This window comes from Melanaphis sacchari, unplaced genomic scaffold, assembly GCF_002803265.2.
Source record: "Melanaphis sacchari strain LSU unplaced genomic scaffold, SCAv2.0 Contig24_pilon_pilon, whole genome shotgun sequence".
NCBI lineage: Eukaryota > Metazoa > Arthropoda > Insecta > Hemiptera > Aphididae > Melanaphis > Melanaphis sacchari.
The window spans coordinates 2497404-2519530 of NW_020271125.1; the positions used below are offsets into that span (position 1 = coordinate 2497404).

At 26.3% G+C, this 22127-nt stretch overlaps 3 protein-coding genes across 4 annotated transcripts; 1 reads left to right on the top strand and 2 right to left on the bottom strand.

Annotated features, from left to right (window-relative positions):
* Positions 1 to 1074: 1074 nt before the first annotated feature.
* On the bottom strand, positions 1075 to 5491 carry LOC112594967 (28S ribosomal protein S18c, mitochondrial). 2 transcript variants are annotated; one of them, XM_025340015.1, is made up of 5 exons: positions 5399 to 5491; positions 5238 to 5296; positions 2106 to 2248; positions 1745 to 1955; positions 1075 to 1234 (listed from the first exon to the last, which is right to left on the bottom strand). In XM_025340015.1, exons 2-5 carry the CDS (start codon positions 5278 to 5280, stop codon positions 1143 to 1145), a joined length of 489 nt encoding a protein of 162 aa, XP_025195800.1. In that variant the 5' UTR covers positions 5281 to 5296; positions 5399 to 5491; the 3' UTR covers positions 1075 to 1142. The 2 variants fall into 2 exon arrangements, with proteins under 2 accessions (XP_025195800.1, XP_025195801.1); XM_025340016.1 differs by having other exon boundaries at positions 5238 to 5291; positions 5399 to 5485.
* Positions 3961 to 5432, bottom strand: LOC112594966 (mitochondrial GTPase 1). The gene is made up of 3 exons (XM_025340013.1): positions 5399 to 5432; positions 5238 to 5296; positions 3961 to 4993 (listed from the first exon to the last, which is right to left on the bottom strand). Exon 3 carries the CDS (start codon positions 4938 to 4940, stop codon positions 3996 to 3998), a length of 945 nt encoding a protein of 314 aa, XP_025195798.1. The 5' UTR covers positions 4941 to 4993; positions 5238 to 5296; positions 5399 to 5432; the 3' UTR covers positions 3961 to 3995.
* Positions 5492 to 5765: 274 nt separating the features above from the next.
* LOC112595018 (melanotransferrin) lies at positions 5766 to 14249 on the top strand. Its single transcript, XM_025340089.1, has 16 exons — positions 5766 to 5924; positions 6074 to 6193; positions 6608 to 6768; positions 7985 to 8117; positions 8199 to 8341; positions 8410 to 8527; positions 9006 to 9185; positions 9298 to 9461; positions 9674 to 9850; positions 11408 to 11572; positions 11638 to 11726; positions 11806 to 11972; positions 12043 to 12309; positions 12382 to 12525; positions 13492 to 13663; positions 13721 to 14249. Exons 2-16 carry the CDS (start codon positions 6121 to 6123, stop codon positions 13947 to 13949), a joined length of 2382 nt encoding a protein of 793 aa, XP_025195874.1. The 5' UTR covers positions 5766 to 5924; positions 6074 to 6120; the 3' UTR covers positions 13950 to 14249.
* Positions 14250 to 22127: the final 7878 nt, after the last annotated feature.

The following is a 22127-nucleotide window of genomic DNA, read 5'->3' on the forward strand; positions in this document are numbered from 1 at the left end:
AATGCGTCAAATCAATAGCTAGATCAGCTAGGTGCCTATTATTATTCTTTATAATTTTTAGGTAACTCTATGTTAATAGAGAGGAATGCTATACAGTTATGTGTGTATGTACCTACTATGTATTAAATAACTAGTATGTAGCACAATACTGTTTTTTGTTAATTGATAACGTAATGTAGAATGCGACACAATATTTATAGCACAACTGAACAATAACAAAACAAATATTATAAACATCGCATATTATACAATAGTTTAAAAAATAATCACTGGTTTGATAGATTTTACAAATACTTGTGGGGGTAATTTATACAATTATTGATTAGATATTAGAAAAATAAAAGTTAGAAATAAAATTTTTAAATTTTAACTACCTACCTATCTTGATCGGATTTAACGGATTGTAACGTCTGTTTCAATCCAGATATGAATTGATCCGGATTTGTTTCTCATCACTACTTATATAATCTATTCACTCTATTGCATAAACATTAATGCTAATCAAAGTTCAAATATTTTATTTCAGTTATGTTTAATTATTATAACCTTAATCTCGTTAGATTAGATTATTACTGCACTAGTTTATAATATAACTGACCTTCGATGTAATATTTATTCAAGATCGTACATTTTTAATTATAATTTAGTACGCTAAATTATGTTTAATATTATTATACATATATATAAATATGTTTACATAACTATCTATAATTTACCATTGAATTGTTGAGCTATAAATAACGTTTTTATGTTAATAAAAATAAAATTTAGACTAATAGTTCCAGTTCAAACATACTACAGACCTTCACGATAACCTTCTGAACATTTTACAAAATAACGAGCAAAGTAAGATTTCAAATTATGTATTTGTAGTTTTACCGTAAACTATTTATACTATAACGTACCTACCTCCTAATTGTATGTAGTTTTAGGATAAATCAATATTTAGCTATTTAGTTTTATTTATAACTTGTAACTGTACAGATATGTAGCTTACACGTTTTATGAGAAAAAAAAATATAATATTTATAAACTAAACCACATTTCATATTTTCATACAAACACACATCTACATTTTATTATTATGAACTGAACAATTTATTTTTAATATACAACATTAATTTTAAAATTATTTGATAAATCTAATAACCATGAGGTCTAAAAGGATTGTCAGGGTCGAACAGTTTAGGATCATGGCTAAATTCTGGATTTCTGAAATAAAACGGCATCAAACCTGAAATCAAAATAATAAAATATCAAAATTACGTTAAACAGGTAGGTTCAGTCGATGTCTATGTTCAAACTGAACATTGTGTATAAATTATTTAATTTATTAAATTAATTATTTATCAAATACTAACCTACTACCTAGCCGGAACGCTAAACAGGGTCATACTCTGGCGGAAAAAAGAGAAACTAGTTTTCGTTTTATATTATAAGAAGATTTAGTCGATATAGTAGCTAGCTTATGAATTTATGATACATCAGTATTCGTCTTCATATCGGTTAAAAATTGGAAAAAATAAGAGGCCTACATCAAACTAGGTACAAAAATAAATACACGCACCTCTTTCAACATTTGCACTTATGACCGTCAACCGAAAATGTAGTTACATAATATTAAAATACGAGGAAAATTAAATTAAAATAAATACCTAACATACGTATAATTACTTACAATGAAACAAATACAGAATAACACTGGGGGGATGCAAGATTCATAAAGTAAGTAGTAAATACTAACCTGCTTCTCTAGATTTTTTAATTTCTTTTTCAACGTGCTCTTGTTTGTGTCGACAAAGCCCTGTAATATGTCTACCGTAAATACGACCAGTAAAACGGGATATAAACTGCGATAACATTCTGGTGTTCTTGTAGTCGGGAACAATATTCATTTTGCAGAGAATGCACAACCGTTTTTCTTTTTCGTACGGGTTAGGTATGTTAACCAAATGCTTGACAACACAAAATTTAATGAAATTAGTAATACAGCGAGTAAAATGAAACAATATTTAAATATGTAATGAAAATAAAAAAATCAACTCGCGTAAAACTATACTATACACCTATGTAAGCATCTTAACAAATATGGTCTATATCAGTACCTTGCTTTTAAACGCCTGCACGTCCTCCTCCTCTACAACTTTTGTTTTTTTTTGATCGATGTGTTTTTGCAAGTTGGTCCATGGGTTAAATCTGTTTGTTCGGAACCTACCCATATACCTCATGCTTACTCCAATACTAATCCCTGAATAAATAAACGTAAGTATAATGCGTATATTATATACTAATTAATACCAATAAAATCACGAGACAAGAGATGTTTAAAATAAGGATAAAATAATCATTGTTCAATCATACTATATTATATTATTTAACATAAAATCTATCATGACATAAAAATACCTTTGCATGCATTTTTTTAATTATTTTTTAAAAAATGTATACTTTAAACTATATGGTAATAATACTAACTTATTAACAACACATAACAATATCATAATTTGCAGGTATTATAAATAACTCTATTTTATAAAAAGATTTTTTATTTTAAATCTAGATAAAATATTATGTCAAGAGTTAAGATTTATTAGACTACTAATTTACGATATGTTCATTTCAGAAATAAGTTTCCAACAGAATGCAATTAAAACGCAAAAATGATTATATTATAATATTTATGTTATTTTAAAAGAATTAGAACAATAGTTTTGAAAAATAAATCAAAATGCGTCTTGAACAATAATGTATTTTAAAATATATAAGTACATAAGAATATGCAAATTAGATATATTAAACCATTACTATACCTAGGTAGTTATTGTAAAACATTTTTTGTAACACTATTAATAAAATTATTATTAATACTTAAGTGTATCTTTAATATAATAAGCATGGCACGAATAACCTTATTACTTAGGTAGATAGTATGGCTTGTACACGTAACTAAGTGTTATATCTAATAATATTATAAAGTATATAGGTACCTACATATTTCAGAATTTTAACCAATTTGTAGAAATTTTATAAATAAATAGATAGATACTAAATTCAATATTCATTATTACCTAGTAGGTATAGAAAAATATAACAAACAATTTATTAATAATTTTAAACTACCACTTATAGACCGATTTGTAATTTGAAAAATCTAAAATTTTATTTCTACAGAATTTTATATTTTTCTTTTAAAAAATATTTTAATTCTCTACACTTTATTAAAGTTTAAATATTATTAGCATAATATTAAGAGACCACTCCAACAATGTTTTAATTCCTGTCGTTTTTGTAATACAAAAAAAAAAAACATGTTTTTTCATAACTTATGATTATAAATTACTGATAAATTATTTTTAGAAACATAATATTGTTCATAAAAATAGGAGGAATTTCGAGTGTATTATCAATATGATAATGGATATTTCATAAACGTATAAAGTAAAACAATCAATACTACTTAATTTTCTTCGTTAAATTTAGACTAGGTATTATGATTTAGAATTTAGATGATATTTTTGTATAAACAAAAGAGAATTAAAATATATATTAAGATAAACAAAAAAATGTTAGTCATTATTTATTTAAGCTAATTTTAAGAAATAATATCATAAAAATTTGTATTTACATTGAAAGGTTCAATTTATTTCAAAACTCAAGAAAGCAGCCAAACAATGTTCCTTGTCGAATCTTTAAACATAATTTCAATAAGGAAATAAAAAGAATTACCAGATTAAAAATGATCACATGATCAACTTACTAAAATTTAAAATCAACTCTTTAAGATTTTAATATATTTAACATATTCTATACTACATTTAACTTAAGTAAGCATTTTAAAATAAAAAAATATTCAAATATAATTGACAAAACTATTAAAACCTATGAACAAAGAAGTTATATATTTTTAGTTATAAATATACATTTTTTTCTAAATACAAAAAAAAAATGTACATATAAATATAAACAGTTCAATTATTTTTATTTTTATTTTTATTTTACAATAAATCATTATCTAAAAGTACTTTTCCAAATATTCCTGTACGAAATGCATTTAGAAAATTTCTAGCCATTCCTTGCAAATCAGGTCGATAAATATATGATCCATCATAGTTTAAATACTTGATACTAGACTTGCGATGAATTGCAGCTTTTGCTAGCACTATTCGTATATCATCAGAAGGTTCATCACAATTTAAGTATGAAACATAATCAAAATTATTATTCTTATTAAACCAATATAATAAATAATCTGCAATTATCTCTTCACCGACAAGATGATCTTGTAAAGTCGCACACAATGCAAGTTTTAATCCAGTTTCAACATTCTTAATTGTTGGAGAAACCACTCCAGGAGTATCAAGAACATAAACTAATGGGTCATGGCTCACTTTAATTTGATTTTGAACTGCTCTAGTAATACCTGCTACTGCTCCAACAGGAGCAGCACTTTTTTTTCCAAGAATATTATTTCTAACAGAATTAATTAAAGATGACTTTCCTACATTAGGCACACCAATAACCATTATTCGAGAATCAATATTTTCTGAACGGTTAAATCTATTTGATTTTTTTATTAAACTTAATGCAGTGGGCATAATTTTTTTTACACCTGGACATAAAGAATTTTTACAGTTTGTATATATAATTTTTGATATATTCTGTTCCCGCATAATTTTTTCTTCGACCTTTTCTTTATAATTTAAATCAGCTAAATCCATTTTGTTCAACACTAAAATGTGAGGTTTTAGTCCTGAAATAGAGTATTTAAAATCTGGATTGCGGCCAGAAAGTGGTATTCGGGCGTCATGGACTTCAATGATACAATCAACTGATTTCAGTTTTTGCTGCATTTGTTTCATGCCTTTCCCCATGTGGCCTGGAAACCAGCGTAAAAGAGCTTTGTCGACAACTTTGAAACTCTGTCTGAACTTGGTAGTCATTTTTAAAAGTGAATCTGATTCTTTTTAGACAAAAATGTTGAGAATATTTTAAGCTGGAAAAAAAATAATTGAACTTAACTTATCACCAGTCCCAGACCACAGAGGAAAGAGGCAATAATTATAACAAATATGAATGAGTACATGAATATAAAAAAAAAATTTACACACATATTACAATGAACTAAATTTAATCTGTGCACAATAGTTTAATAACCATAACAAATAACAAAGACACCAATTTTGGTGCCTATTCTTTATAGATACGCGATCAACGAATAAAATACTATACATATTTACCTTTCAGTAACTTATGGCAAGTTCCAAACATTGTGACTGACATTAGGGCAACAACTGTTCTGTGACAAACAAAACACGTGAGATCTAATTATGATTGTTCAGATAGACGTGTTATAAAAGTATATATTTTTTTTGGAATTGATGTAAATGAAAATACTTACAAATACGTAATACTCCTTTTCGAGCGCAATGTCTACAAATAATGTGAAACTTAGATTTGTTCTCACTTCTTAATATACAATATTTTGTTTTATATTAAATAATAATCGTTGGTATCGGACGACGGACAGTAAACCTTAAGCATTAAAAAATTAAGATATTAAAATATTAAATAATAATTAATATTATTAACTATCAAAATATATCAACGAATTACGAAATGAACATTATCAATATCGCAATCCGTACCGCATTGTCGGCAAACGTTATCAATCACTGTGTTTAATTTTTTCGTCCATGACAGCAATTACGGGCAGGGCTAACTTGCTGCGCCCACTTGTGGCGGTTATCATTCTGTTAGGTATTTGTTTACAACAATAATAAATTGCTCATTTTTCTATACTCTATTACTCATGACTAATACTCAATAGGTAGTACAATAATAAAATTATACCTATCCTTATTTACGTTTATTGTTTTTTCTACAAGTGTACCAGTGTGCGACCATAATCTAGTGGGCAGTGGCCAGTGAGTACCGAGTAGTGACCACTGTAACTTAATCAACTGACGTGAACTTGATTTAAAAATTATGTTCTCCACTTGAACTAGCCTGAAATTCTTGAATTGTCGTAAATCAGTATTCAATTCAGTCGTTGATTTATACATTTTTTTTTCAGTTGTCATGTATTAAGTAGACGTTTCCCAACCGCCACCAGAACACACCATGAAGACATCCAACAATTTAATTTCTTTTTTGACCGTTTGTCTAGTTTTGGCGAACGTCGCATTCGTGTTTGGTAAGTAATAACATTTATAATGTAGGTACATTGTGATTTGTGTTTCACCAAGCATGAACAACCCCATTTTTTCTTCTTATAAATTAATAATTTTTTATATTTTATTTCCCTTGAAATCATTAAATTACTAATTTTTGAAATTATAATATACTTAACAGTAACTATCTTCAATTTCTTAGATTTTTGTCATACCATTTATAAAGTGACAAAATAAACTTAATTTTTTTAGAACGATACAATAGAAAATTTCAAATTCCAAAAATTAGAATTTTAATAAATTAACAAATGTAAAATATGTGTTTTAGTATGCTTGGCAAATCACTGTTTATAAGTCAATATTATAATATAATGACATCAATATTAAATATGAATCTATCAATAATATTTTATGTTTTTGTTATAAATCACTTATAGGTTATATATCAGATTTACAAAATGATAAAACCAATCGTATCACTTGGTGTACACTAAATGTCCAAGAACAATCGAAATGTTTAAATTTATCTGCAGCAGTTAATAGAGACAGACTAAGATTTAACCCCCCTATGGATTTTATGGAACTTATCTGCAAACAGGTAAATATTTAATTATGGACAAATTATAAGTATCTATCAGTTAACTATTCAAGTAAAAGTTCTAATTAAAACACTTCAAGTTGCCCAACACATATCTATGTTAAATGTTTTTTTTGAAAAAGTAGGTACCTACCTACTGAAAAATAGTTTCTCTTGATAATTGTTTCTCAACCAGTGTATTGGGATTCACCCATATGTCTCCTAATAAGTCCAAATGCGTCAATAAATATGTTAAATAACCTAAAATATACAATAATTTTTCACAATTTACAAAAATTAATAGGTACTGTTGATTAAAATTAAATAATAAATGTTACCAATTAATTTTATTTTATTTTTTTTGTCGCAAATTATGAAGTATTTTAATAGTGTGTTAAAAAAGTCTGAGAAACACTGTTCTGAGTAATCATATTTAAAATTAAATACCTATTATTTTTTAAATGTTATATTAACTATTTTTAATTAAATTATATTAAACAGAGTTAAATATTCTTGATAAAAAAAATGTTTTCGCAATTTCTTAAGTATCTGTATTCTTTTACAATTTTTCAAGAGTATTTGGATATTTTTTTTATTTACATTACTTGCATCTGAATTCTAAACTTCATTAGTCAATATTGTAGCTTTCTTAGTATTCATTGAACTCTAAAAGGCCTAATGTTATGTAATAAATAATAATGATAATAATAATATTTTTTTGATCAAGTTGGATATTAAAAAAAATCCTATAAAATTACCTTAAACTAAATTCTTTATAGTAGACTATATTGGCCATAATTTATGCGCTGGGTTTTCACCTAATTTCTTATAATTATTTTATCTATTGAAAAAATGCGTAAAGTAAAATCAAAAAGTCTAAAATACTGTGGTACCAATATTCATATGTATATCATAAAAACAATTATAATTGTAATGTCTATGTTTTGAAAGTGCCTAAAATAATATTCAATGACAAACTAATTTATAATGATTATATATACGCATAGGTAGTAAATTTATTTTAAAATCACTATCGACAATATTTTTTTTAATAGTTTTCATTAGAAATAATCATGTTCAATAATATTATTGAGCTAAAAATTTTTTATTTTTAAGTTAAATATATTTTTCAATATTTTAATTATATTGTAACCTTAATTTATTTGAAGTAGTATTTGGTTGGTAAAATACAATTTTTATATTACATATATTTATCTATTTAATTGAAAATTTATAGGGGCTCAATAAAGATGACTGTATGATGAAGTTAGATAACAATGCAGCAGATATTTTGAGTTTAGATGCTGGAGAAATATTTGTTGGTGGTCGATATAATAGTTTGATACCATTAATGCAACAATTACTTGAAGGTATTAATTATATTGGTTTAAACTTCTTACAATGTTTAGGTAATTATTTACCTATTAAATATTGTTATGTTTTGTTTTCAGGTGGATCTACTCAATATTACTCAGTGGCTTTAATAAAAAAAAATACTCTAAATGATGTGTATAACCTTGGACATTTAAAGGGTAAAAAGGCTTGTTTTGCTGGAGTTGGTACTCAAGCTGGATGGAATGTACCTATAAATACTGTAAGACAAACTCATCAAAAATTGTTTGATGTATAATATTCTAATATTATTTTATTTTATTTTTCCAGCTTATTTCTAAAGGTTATATGAACATTTTTGATTGTAATAACCATGTGAAAACTACTATAGAATTCTTTGGTCACAGTTGTGCTGTAAATTCACTACTTGATAAGTACAACCCAATGGGTAATTAATTTTTATATTTAATCCTATTACAAGTTATGATTTAAAATATAATATATATATGTTACATACAAAGTCTGGAATTGTACACTTCGGAATTTGTACAGTGATTATTGTACACATCACAAATTGTATAACGCAGCTTTTACAATCTAGTTACTTTATACAGCAACATTGTACACTTCACAATGTGTACAAAAATTACTGTACAAATTGCGAAATGTACAATTCCGGACTTTGTATGTAACATATATATATATGTATATCTGTGTGTATGTGTGTGTAATTGATAAAAATCATAAATCATAATATAAGTAACTGAAAAATATGATGTGTTATTGAATGAGGTTTGATAAATTGAAGGCCATATTAAAATGTTTAGTAAATAACATACTGAACATAATATACACTATTATTCGTTCTTCTTCATTTACAATTATAAAATATACTTGTTTGCTAACTTTTAATTAATTTCTTTTAGGTGATAATTCTGACCGTTTATGTGTTCTTTGCGCCAGCAAAGTTTCTGGCCAAAAATGTACATCAAATGATCCATATGCTGGTGATGAAGGGGCATTCAGATGTTTAATTGAAGCAGGTGACATTGCATTTTTACGACACACAACTGTATTGGAAATGATAAAGGATCCATCATTATTCAGTAAGATATAAAATATAATTGATCATTTTATATATGATTAATGTTGTGTAAACAGAATATTTTTTTTTTATTATTAAATAAGTTAAACAATTTTTACTGATTAAAAATTTAGGTAAAACCAATGAAGATGATTTAGAACTCTTGTGCGTAGATGGTTCAAGACGTCCAATTAATGAATTTATTAACTGTAATTGGGGGCCAGTACCTACTGATGCTATTATGACTACATCTGCAAAATCTTCTTCTGCTCGCAGTTCATATCAAAAATGGCTTCAGGTATTTTTACTAACAAATAAATGATTGACAAACTTTAAAAAAGATTAAAAACAAAAATATTATTGCATTACTTTAATAAAAACCTATAAATACTATAATTTCCATTTGTCTTTTGTCAGTTTTGATTAACTATAGTAGTATACTTATTTAAATAATACAAACATGAAATATTATTTATGACTTATAACTTTATTTTTATTTTATTTCATTAGAGAGTAGTTGAATTATATGGAAAACCTAAATCCACACAACCATTCACAACTACTTCAGACACCAACTGGATAGGAGGATTCAATCAACCTCAATCTCAAATTAACAACAATTTAAACAGAAGCTTTTATTTATTTGATTCTTCAGCTTATGACAATCACCACAATCTTTTGTTACAGGTAATTTAAAATTATTTTAAAAACCACCAAAAATAAAAAATTAAATGTATTTTGTTGTTAAACAAAAGTCATTATTTTCAAATCAATTAAAGTTTTTGGAAACATTTTTTTACATAGTTTTTAGTTAAAAAAAAAAAAAAAAAATTTAAAATGTTATTAATATCTGTATTCTTTAAATATTTTATAAAGTATTTTAGTAAATAAAAATTGAAATTCGAACAAGTAGTTTTTGAGCTATAGCATTTAAAGTTCAGGTAAACAAAGTGATACACCAACATTTTGTATAGTATCCCTGTACCGCTCACCTTTACTTTAAATACTTATAAGTTATAACTTATCATTCATCAACTACTTGTTCAAATTTAAATTTTTATATATTTGAAATACTCAGATAAATAATCTGCTTTAGAATATGAAATTAAAAATTTATGTTGTCATTCAAAAAATTAAGAAACTAAAAATATTTAAAAATATAGATATTTATGACATTATTTTATTTTGATTAGAAGTTATGTAAAAAAAAAAAATATATTTTCCAAACCATAAACTGATTTTGAAATAATCAGTTTATAAAAAAAAAAAAAATCACTCTCCTTATTATCAGTAGCTAACAGGAATATAACAGATTAAAGTTAGTTAATTATTCTAAATTATAATATTTATACTTCATGAAGTACTATTTTTTAATTTTTTAATTTAATTATATATTGATAAAAGTATGCTTTAGATTTAAATTTTATGCTAAAATGTATTTTATATTTTATAAAATGGAAAAAAAATGAATGTATTATACTTTTTTCTTATACAATTGTCATTAGCAGTAGTGTTCCTATAAGGTATATTACATATACGCCGTATACTCTCAAGCTTTTTCTAAAATATCATGGTTATACTACGTATACTCTCAAACAAACCATACAAAAAGAAAAAAGAAAAACTTAAAAGTATAGTATAATATTTTTCTAATCCGTCGTGCGATGCTCAATAACAACACTACGACAGTAACAATAGTCACGGGCATCTAGTTGATTAATACGTCGACAAATAATCGTTATCGGTGGTATTTCCCGTAATCGTTGTCGTCGTTGTCAGTATACAACGATAATAATAAAAAATAACACCAATTACAAATCTTTATTAATTTATAAAATAACTTTTTATCAATTAATTTAAATAATTTATTTTTATAATTTTGTTTTGATTTATTAAAAATGTAATAGTAATTTTTTTGGTTATTAATTAAACCTCTCCACCACTTTTATCGTAAAAAAAATGAAATACCTATATTTTGGCATTCTTCAGCATAGTATACTCTCATTAAAAATTATGAGAACATCACTGGTCATTAGTAAATTTGACAAAACAATTGTGACATACTATTAGAATTCCTCATGTCTACTGCTTTGAAAAAAAAAATCCACATTGCTAAAAATTTCTGCTGTTGAAACGTTATCAATTAATATATCAATAAATAGTTAATTTTTGCACTAATTAATGATTATATTGCTTTTATGTTTTTTTATATCTATTTATGAATACACTATGTTGTTGTTATAGGACTCAATAAGAGGCTTAAGACCCTTAGATGAAGTCCAACAAACATATACAAGTTATTTAGGAAATGCTATGGATGTTATACTTGGAGTACGTTATTGCCCTGTTGCCAAAATGGTACTTTGTGTTACATCTGAACCTGAAATGGATAAATGTATTAAAATGAAGGTAAATATATTTAATGTATAAATGCTAATTTTTACAAGTTTGTTAAAAAATTTTTTTCGCAATAGTTAGCATTAAAAGTTCAACTTTTGGTTCCTGAATTGCATTGTTTCCGGGGTTATAGTCAAGTGCATTGTATGCAAGCTATTAGAAACGGGTAAGTTAAAATTAAATTGTATTCACTCTATACATTGTACAAAAATATGAATTACATTAATAATATGTTATGTAAACAGAAATGCAGATGTCGCAGTGATGGATGCTGGTGATATTTATACTGCTGGATTGCATTATGATGAAATACCGTTTATTACTGAAATGTATGATCTACCTGAACCAGAATATTATGTTGTGGCTGTAGCAAAAGAAGAGGATCCTAGTACTGAGCTAACATATTTAAAAGGTTTATTTCAAATATACTAAAATTAAATTTAAACAAATATTATATGATTGTATTCTGTCAACAAATTTAGGAAAAATGACATGTCACCCAGGTTTATATTCTGGTGGTGGATGGATAATACCAATGGCATTTTTGTTAAGTAATGGATGGATACGAAGTTATGGATGTGACTCAATACAAGCTGCTTCTGAATACTTTAGTAAATCTTGTGTACCTGGTGCATTAAGTAATGAATATAATCCAGGTTTACCTTATGATAACCTTTGTCATCTATGTAGAGGTGGTAGTTATCGATACTGCAAACGCGATGCTACTGAAGACTTTTATGGCTACACAGGTAAAGTTTCTTAAAGAATTACTAATATTGTTTAATTAATTAATATTTTGATCATATTTTATTTCTAAACAGGAGCTTTAAGGTGTTTGGTTGAAGGTGGTGGAAATGTAGCTTTTGTCAAACATACTACTGTGTTTGAGAATGTAGATGGAAAACGCAAACAATGGTGGGCAAGGAATACTTTAAGTTATGATTTTGAACTTCTGTGTCCTGATGGTAAGTCTCTATGTACTAAAATAAAGGTAGAGAATTTAAGACAATCTAATAGATTATTGGTTTTTATTTAATGTGTTATCTAAATTTGTTTTTAATTTATAAAACATTTTCTAGTTTCAATTGTTTGTCAATGTTTAAGGAATTCATGTAGAATATTTTTTTTAAATTTTGGGTAAATAAAATATTTATAGTGAACCCGTGAAAAAAAATCCACTAATAAAATAAAACCATTGACTAAAAACATTTTACAATTTTTTTTTAAGTTATAATTTTATTTATTTTTATTATAATACTTTATATTTCTATGCAATTGTACTCTTAAATATATTTATTATAAAAATTAAATTGTTATCTTTTATATTTCATTTTATACAAATAAACATTTCTTTTGTAGTTTTTTTTATAATTAGAAATATTTATGTTTTAGACAGCCACATAAATCCAACAATTGTTTTATGATTTATTACTATATCAATTCTAGTATAATTTAAATTACTCCAAAAATAACAAATTAAACATGTTATTATAAATGTATTACAACGGTCTTGAACTATTATAAAACCATAGTTAAAAGTTCAATATTTATTGAATACTTACATTTTCTGCTTGAAGATTTAACTAAATATGTTAAAAACAATTTAATTTAAATATTCAAAAAGAACATTATTTTAATAAACCTCAATTATTTAAGCATTAGCATAAGAGATACCTACCTTCTCTAATTTAACCTTGTATGTAATTACATTTTGCTGTGACATAATGTCTCATCAATAGAACATAATTGTTTCAACTTCTTGATGTCGATCCCAATTAATATTTATCAAGAATTCAGGAATAACTAGATATTACCAATATCAAATAAAATGTTTAAATAGAATAATATAACTACGCTGTAAATTAAAAAATGTACTACCATATATCAATAAGTATTTAATTACAATATAATATTTATTTTGTTTTAAATAGGTACTAGAACATCGATTGATGATTACAAGAGGTGTAGCATGGGTAAAGTTAAAGCTAATGCTGTTATAACTCGTGGAGGTAATGCGTACAATCATACCGAAATAATGGCATTCACCAACTTGTTTATGGCTGCCCAGCAATTATATGGCAGAAAAACTATAGATGAGTTTACGTAAGTTGTTGATAATCTTCATATTTGGCTTACTGTAAAATGATAAATTTGTTTCAGTTTTAGCATGTTTACATCACCAGAACCATACAGTGATCTAATTTTCCAGGATGCTACCCAGCAGCTTATGCCTATTGATAGTTCATTAAGACATTACTCCGAGTGGTTAGGACCAAATTTCATGCGAGCACGTCGTCTTGTTGACTGCCGTGCATCTGGTACTAAATCATTACCATTGGGAATAATAACTATGTTATTATCCATAATTTTTACTCACGCGTGGTTATAGACTTATTGTGTTCAATTAATTTATAAAAATTGTGTAAGAATCTTATGGGCATCATTTATTGTTTTGATTGCCCATTAATTATCATATTGTGATCATTGACAGAATCTCAATCATAAAATGTGCATTATTGATTACTTGCACTTGATATTTTTAAAATTAGCCGTCCATTTAATAGTTTTAGTTTTAAGATTTTACTGATAATACATAAGACACCAATGATAAAATGCATTACCATAATACTGTAAGTGTATTTCCACAATTTTAGATCAATTTGACAATATGTCTAAAAAAGTATATTTTATATATGACTTTTATTTGTTTTATTTTTTTATTTAAAAAATAATGTTTTTAATGTTGTGAATTATTTATGATCAATACTTGATAATTTTAAAATTAAAATCAACCGTCCATTTATTATTTTTAATTTTAAGGTTTTACTGATAATTTAACACAAGATATCAATAATAAAATACTTAACCTTGATACTCCATGTTTATTTTTACAAATTTAGATCAATTTAACTATGTGCTAATTAAGTATATTTTATATATGAACTTTTTTTGTACAGTTTTTTTTATTTTATTGAATTTTATAATCATTTTTTCTTGTAATAATTTATTTATAGGGTAATTCTGTTAAATAATCCGTCCATTTGTGTTACTTTAAAATTATAGAAGATTAAATAAATATTTTTATATATCATATCATATCATTGTTCAAGTTATTTTATTTTTGTATGTAATTTTTGAATTTTTCATGCTAATAATTTTATTATACTACATAACGGTAGAGTTAATGGTTAAAATGTATACTTTTAGAACTTAGTTACGTTATTACGGCTCAAAAAGTTAATCAACATGTTTAGTTTGAGTTGTAGACACGTTTTGTTATGGTAATATTGTATACACTATTTCTATGTTATAAATCTGATACTATTTATAATAGTGTAATGTACACCTATTACAATTAAAATAAATATAATATTATATGCTTATACATTATCTTAAAATGTAAAAATTTTATTTTATTACAATCTGAACATTGATGGCATAGTGCAAATTTTACAATACATTATTTTTAATTCAAGGTTAAATAAGTGCATCAAATAAGCAAAATATTTCTGTTTATATTAAGCATCCTTAAACCTATAACATAAAGGTAAGTATGTAATAAATATTATCATAAAAAATTTTTTACCTACGTTTATAGAAAATTTCTCATTTCGATAAATAACTTAAAAAGTTAAAACAATTTGACAATGTTATGGTACAATAAAAATTACAATAAATGCTCATAAAAAGTTGATTTAACTTTTTAGTACAATTTTTTTTTTCATAAATATCTTAGATAAACAAAATAATTTATAAATTTCTAGCTACAAAAAAAATTTACTTATTTTTACAATTTTTCTTGAATTCTGTCAAAATTTAAAAATTTTTAACGCATATAAAAAGTATTGTTATTTGTTACGATAGATTCAGATACCTATTTATGAATTGAGAAATTAACGATTTATGAGTTATGAGGAGCTTTGTACTAAATTTTAAGTATTAATTCTAACAGCAAGTAATTAGTCTTTAAATAGCTGAAAAATAGTCAATATATTTTGTTAATCTTATCGTAAATAAAAAACGATAATAATACGAATATAAACATTTTGTAATAATTTCAAGTATTCACGGTTATTTGTTTTCAAATTTATCAAAAAACAAAATCAATTATTCCGTTTTTCATTAAAATTGTGTTTGTTTTATCCGACTACAAAAATAAATATTGGGGAATTTTAAGTTCGACCCCTCTAAAATACAAACTAGATAGGTACAATTTAATATTCCATAAACGGCATAAACCATCAACTTCATTTTTGAAAATCAAAGCATTTTGTTGACAAATTATAATGTAGGAACCCGTGAAAAAAAAACATCACGATAAAATCAATACACTCGTCCGCTCCGAATTTAAAATCTAAAAATTTACGTTCAAGTAATTTTTTTTTTTTCATCGACATTTCAAATTAAAATTTGGACGAAACAGACCTGTAATCAAATATTAGGTACCATAAATCATAGATTTATTTGGAGTCATATAACATATTTTAAATTAAAAAATTTCAAATTTCGAATAACATTATATATTTATAAATGCAAATCTACAGTTCAGTTTAATGCCTACCGGCAAGGCTGCAACCAGTGTTTTATTCCAGACCTTCTATCCCGAGGGAGTTTTGCAAATTTTTATTGTGGTACAATAACAAATAACGGAGGGAAGTAAAAATAAATCTAAATTTCGTACACAATTATTTTTGTAGTTTTTGTTCGCACATAAGAAGTGGCCTTAATTAATGGCTGATGAGTAATGGCCAATACATACAACCGCTATAACCTCTCTATGTTAATATTTATTTTATTTTATTGTTGGTTGGCGTAGTAAGTCTTATTACATTTTTCCGTGTAATACCCTCCAACACCGGCAAAAAAAAAAAAAAAAAAACACTGGCGGCAACCGTTTCTTTAGTATAAAATTCGATGAAAAGTTAATCCTTCGCCATATTATACTTTTATACTATACCTACCTACTATACAAAGCGCTGTATAGATGTGGTGAAAAAGCTCGGTAAAACCGCAACGCTTTCTGATCGCAGCTACCTGTGCAATTTAAATAATATACGATAACTGTGACCTATATATCTTAAACCAAGCGCAGGACTTATACTTATACGATACCTACTATGTAATGATAAATAAAAATTGTACATGATGAATAATAATATTTCTATAATTGATATACTTTTACAGATTTATGATCTTACAGTTATTAGTTTTATTGCTATTATTCACTATCGTTATAAATAGATAGAATCTATGTTGGATTTTGGAATCCAAAAGAACTGTAAGAATTGACAGAATATGGGTTTTGGTCTTGGTATCGGTTCTTAAAATATATATATATATATAAGATTTCGGTCTATTTCGAAATGGTTCTAGCCTCTGCTTTTAGATTAAGAATGGTCAACCTGCGGCCCGCCTTAAAAAGTTTTGCGGCCCGCTTATCAAACATTTACAAAAAATATCTCACTAAATAGTGAAAAAAATTAATTAAAACTATTATATCATATTATTTTTCTATGTTAATAAATTTTGCATTTTTTTTTTTTTTTTTGTATAATAGGCACAAAGTAATAATTACATTACTACACGTAAAAAGGTGATATTATATCGTAATCGTAAAAATATATCAACGAAAAATGTATAGAAAAAAGATTTTATCGATGACTATTCCGCTTGCAATTTTCTCAAAAGTAAGAAAAAATAAAACAATAATAATAAAAATAAAAACTAGTAAAAATAAAATCATTTTTATTCAAAAAATCTGTAGTTAATTTAACGTTTTGAGGAAATGGGATTCAAAATAAGACTTTAAATATACTTAAATTCATAAATATATATTAATAAAATAAAACATTAAAATGTTCATGTATAAACCACACCTACTATTTTTGTTATTGTAGCCACTGTATTAATAATTATAAACTATATAATTATTGATTATTTTACATTTAACTAACGCGGTATAAACTTCATATCCGTAGTTTTTAGAATATGTTACTTCATCTTTATTAAATAGTAATAAGTGATAACTATAATAACTAATATTTAATAAGACTAATAATATAATCTATACAGACATGCCGTGTGCTGCCTGAATAAATAACATATAAGTCACAGAGCATACTGATATTCAGAATTTATTATACTAATTTTAACTTGAATCAATCAATATTATAATGTATCTCTAAACAGTCTAAACGTATGCAAATATAATGTGTGAAAATCTCAAAAATCTAACAGCTGTAGGTATAGGTACAATATATTTTTATATTTGTTATACTTAGGTATATGATTGAGGCTTAACGGGTAACTAGTGCCTACCTAAACTAAGTACCTATAACCTAGCAGTGACGAGCCGAGACAACGAGACCCTGCGGTATTTATTTATTTTTGTGTATTAGAAATATTAGCATATTTATTAATTTAAATATTAGTAAATGTTTACTAATCGTGATAATATATATTTTTACCCGACCACCTACAAAATTAAGATATTAAGGTGTAGCTTACAAATGTAATAGGTATACCAATTATTTATCCTTTTTCGTGTGCAATGGTTATAGAATGCAGTTATTGTCAGTCATCATGTAATAAATTTAAAAAAATAATTCTCTCATTTTAATACGTAAAGAAAAAAATGGTTTTTACCAGGACCGTATTGGTCGTATTATAATATTATATGTATTATGCACAGCAGCTTAATATTTTGATTATATACCTAACATTACAAAACAATATGGTAACGATAATAATATATGTGATTAATGGTCATTGTATTAAATATTTAAATATAAAGTAAATGAATAAAAACTGTGTCTATTGGAAAAATATGACTGTTTATGGAAATTCGATGGAATTAAATCGAAAGAGATACAATATTATATTTCAAAAAAGAATTACCTTAAATTATAAAACGGGTACAGTACAGAAATCGAATTTTTCGTTAAAATATTTTTACATAATTAACAATAATGGTCTTTGGAAAGATGAACAGCTAAACGGGTCCGAAAGCCGATTAGTACAATAAACACATTGGTTGCTGGCTAGTAAGTCCCGTCATCGGGAGTTATTGCGCAGTCGATCGAGACTTCTACTAAGAAACCGGGGGAACAAAATTAGGTTAGGTTAGTGTTGCATCCAATGTAACTAACGTCTGCAGTCCCCTAACTCTCACCCCCTCGCCCCTCGAGCGTTGCACCCGCGGCCGAAGCCGTCGGATTTCGTCTGGCGACATCGACATGGTCGTCGCGTCGCGCTGCCGAGCAAACGCGCCAGCGACACTCGTCCGCCTGCGGGACAGGCCGTGAAAACGTTGCTGAGGGTGACCTGCAGTGGCCTATACTTTACTCCCTGTTTACGCTCTTTACACCCATTTCACCATCTCGTATCCCCCATCCCGGTTTATTGTGTCGTCCTTCCGATGTATTTCCCTCCCCCTTCCCCTCTTTTTGTTTTTGATATTGTTCAATGTTTTTTTTCTCCTTTTTCTTAAGTCAATTTGTCTTTTATTCTTATTGACACGTTATTTTGCTTTGTTTAAATTTTGTCACACGTCCAGCCAAACTTTAAAAATGCTACATTTCTTTTTCATTGTAAAATGTGTATTCATTATTTGAACTTTTTCAAAAAATGTTTGATAAAAAAAATTAATAAAATTAAAAATTGTTCACGAAAAGAGTTTTATTCACTATCGTATTGTATCGATTATATAAATCATTACAACATTTACAACTCGGTGTCATAAGATAGTTAAAATGTCATACACTAAAGTATATAATTTAATGAATGGTTCGAAAATCGAAACAAAACAATTATGTCATTTCATTATATAGATCACGGCTTCAGATAAAACTATCTAGTCTAAACTTTGAATAAAACATAAAATGCGTAGAACGTGAAAAATGCCTGAATCGAAGGAATAAAAATATCTATCGTAATATTATGAAGGCTTTTGAAGTAGCTTTATTCGTTTTAATACTTCAATACATAACATAGTAAATAAACAATTCATTTCCTTAAAGTAATAAATTATAAAATTGTATGAGATGGGCTTATAATAATATTATTATTGTTGTTACGTGTTAGTTGTTATACATGCTTGCATATTTGTGATTCACAGAAAAATAAGAATAAACAATAATTATAGCTCGTATAAAAATACATAATATAGACAATAGACATGTATAATGTTGTTCTATTACATTATTCAAAATATTTTTATTTTAATAAGACGTTTATACCTATTATATTTTTCGATTACTTTGATTTATTTTAACTTTATGAAAATATTTATTTATAATAAGTTTAATAAAGATTTGTGTTTATACGTAATAGTAAATATAGTTTATATATAGGTATTTGTAAACATTTTTATGAATTATAGAATTGATACTGAAAAAAATAGATTGATTATTATTATAGATTATATATATATAGGTACAACTGAATTGATATGTTACAGTCTTACAGATTATTTTATCCTTATATAAATCATGAGCCACCAACTACCCAAACTACCCACCATCCACTCACTGAAAAAATTCAGAGGCCATGGCCTCTCAAAACTTCTTCATCGCGCTACTGTGACTAACTGATGATTATTTAATGGTGACCGGGTAAGAAAGTAATAATACAAATTTGAAAACTATCGTGTGTGTATATCACATCATTAAACTAAGTCTCATTCTATAAAGGTGTATATTTATACACCATTATTATAAGTTATAACACATTCATTATCTATGAAAATGTTTAAAGTCCATTCCGTGGCGATCATTCAGTTTTCCAATACATTGTCATGTTATCGAAGTACAAGTGCTTAAACGCATTGACCTCTGTCTCCACTAGACGGATATAATAATAATAATAATTAACTGATTAAATGTATGTCGCGCGATCGGCGGCGGTGGCGGTATGAGCACCCGGTATGGTCGGGATGAGCAAACCGGTATAGGGATGAGCCAGCAGGATGAGTGGCTGGCGCCTCTAATTATACCTAGGTATCTACTACTCCGGATTAACTTCCCTATATGATATAGGCACATCTGTCGATAACAGTACGCTTACTCGAGAGCTTTACAAATTTGTTTAGAATTATAAACTTAATAAGCACTGCCTTGTAACAGTTATAACTCTGCTCATTCTTTACGGAAGAGCAATTAAATGATATTTCAGCTTTGAGTATACGATATCATTCGTAAACTCCATCGATTAACACAGCGGTTCCCAAACTGTGAGGCGCGTTGTACCTAACTATACACTATAAGTACCTAGGTACTGATATTACACGATAATAACAAAAACGTTATTTCACTTATTCAAATGTGACGCGATTAGATTGTTTTATTTTTACAGATGTGCGGACCAAAAAAGTTTGGGAATTGCTATAGTTTAGTAGATTTGTCGGATATCCGGAGAAAAAAAAAATCATAATATTTACCATTGTCGTGTAGGGAGTAGCGACGAAAGCACGCGGCGACAGTCCCAGACTTTACTGTTGTCGCGCGCCAGTGCAAATTATTATGACCTAGATAGCGCTCCCGTTACCGTTCAATTTGATATTCATCAGGAGTCGCAAAATCTTGTTGAAAATTCACTTTGTAAGTCTTTTCAATTATTACATTTGAATAATAATTATTTATTTTTTTCGAGCATGAAATTAATTCCGATGATTCGATTACAATTACACAACGTTTCAAACGGTTCAAACACGGTTCATTAGTACATGGTCGTACAATAATTTTAATTTAATTTTAAAAGCTATTACTCGTCTGTACATACCTATGTGTTGGTATACAAATTATTTGACGATTATTCGTCTTTACCTAGCTAATTAATTATTTAAATACGTTTTTTAAATCGGATATAAAGGCAAAAATAAGTTAAATCTACATTGTTTTATTTGATAATTCTGCTTTATTTTTCCTTTTTTTTTTAAAAAACTTAAAAATATAATATATTTGATCTTGTAAAATAAACAACTATTCCATGATGAGAAATTCGAAATTCAATAGTCGCTTATGAATTCTGATTGTACCTACGAACTCAATAACTACAAGAATCAAAATATGCATAAATAAAATAAAGAATGATAATTTATAATTTTATCGATTTGAGTTCAAGAAAAATTGTGATTTTATATTGGTAGATAATATAAGAATATAGAAATATTTGGAGGGTCATACTGTCTCTATAACGAGTTACACAGGCGAAAGACCATCTTATCCAGATATCATAGACAATAATATATTATATTTATTATTATTAAGACTTTAAGAAGGAGTCGTACTTGTATCCGTATGTGTTATTCTTATCCAACACACAGTTAGGTATCTAATACCATTTATAGTCAGTCTTGTTGTGTTATCAAATACTTGTAAATAAATACTTTTTTTATATTTCAAATATTTTTATTCCAAAATATTATAATACTATAATATTATTGTTTTACCGTTATTTTTCAATGATCAATATTTTTGTATTATAATATTTTAAATTTTGTTGTTAAAATAATATTTGATAATAATGCTAAAAGTTTATAACATTTTATCAAACGAGCAGATGACAGAAT

Bases quoted from the DNA above. Each gene is read 5' to 3' on its own strand.
- LOC112594966 (XM_025340013.1), bottom strand. From the start codon at position 4,940: ATGACTACCAAGTTCAGACAGAGTTTCAAAGTTGTCGACAAAGCTCTT.
- LOC112594967 (XM_025340015.1), bottom strand. From the start codon at position 5,280: ATGTCAGTCACAATGTTTGGAACTTGCCATAAGTTACTGAAAG. The intron at 1,956-2,105 runs GTACTGATATAG...TGTGTTGTCAAG, and splicing joins TGCAGGCGTTTAAAAGCAAG to CATTTGGTTAACATACCTAA. The intron at 1,235-1,744 runs GTTAGTATTTAC...TTTTGATTTCAG, and splicing joins TAAAAAATCTAGAGAAGCAG to GTTTGATGCCGTTTTATTTC.
- LOC112595018 (XM_025340089.1), top strand. From the start codon at position 6,121: ATGAAGACATCCAACAATTTAATTTCTTTTTTGACCGTTTGTCTAGTT. The intron at 9,851-11,407 runs GTAATTTAAAAT...TTGTTGTTATAG, and splicing joins ACCACAATCTTTTGTTACAG to GACTCAATAAGAGGCTTAAG. The intron at 11,573-11,637 runs GTAAATATATTT...TTTTCGCAATAG, and splicing joins ATAAATGTATTAAAATGAAG to TTAGCATTAAAAGTTCAACT.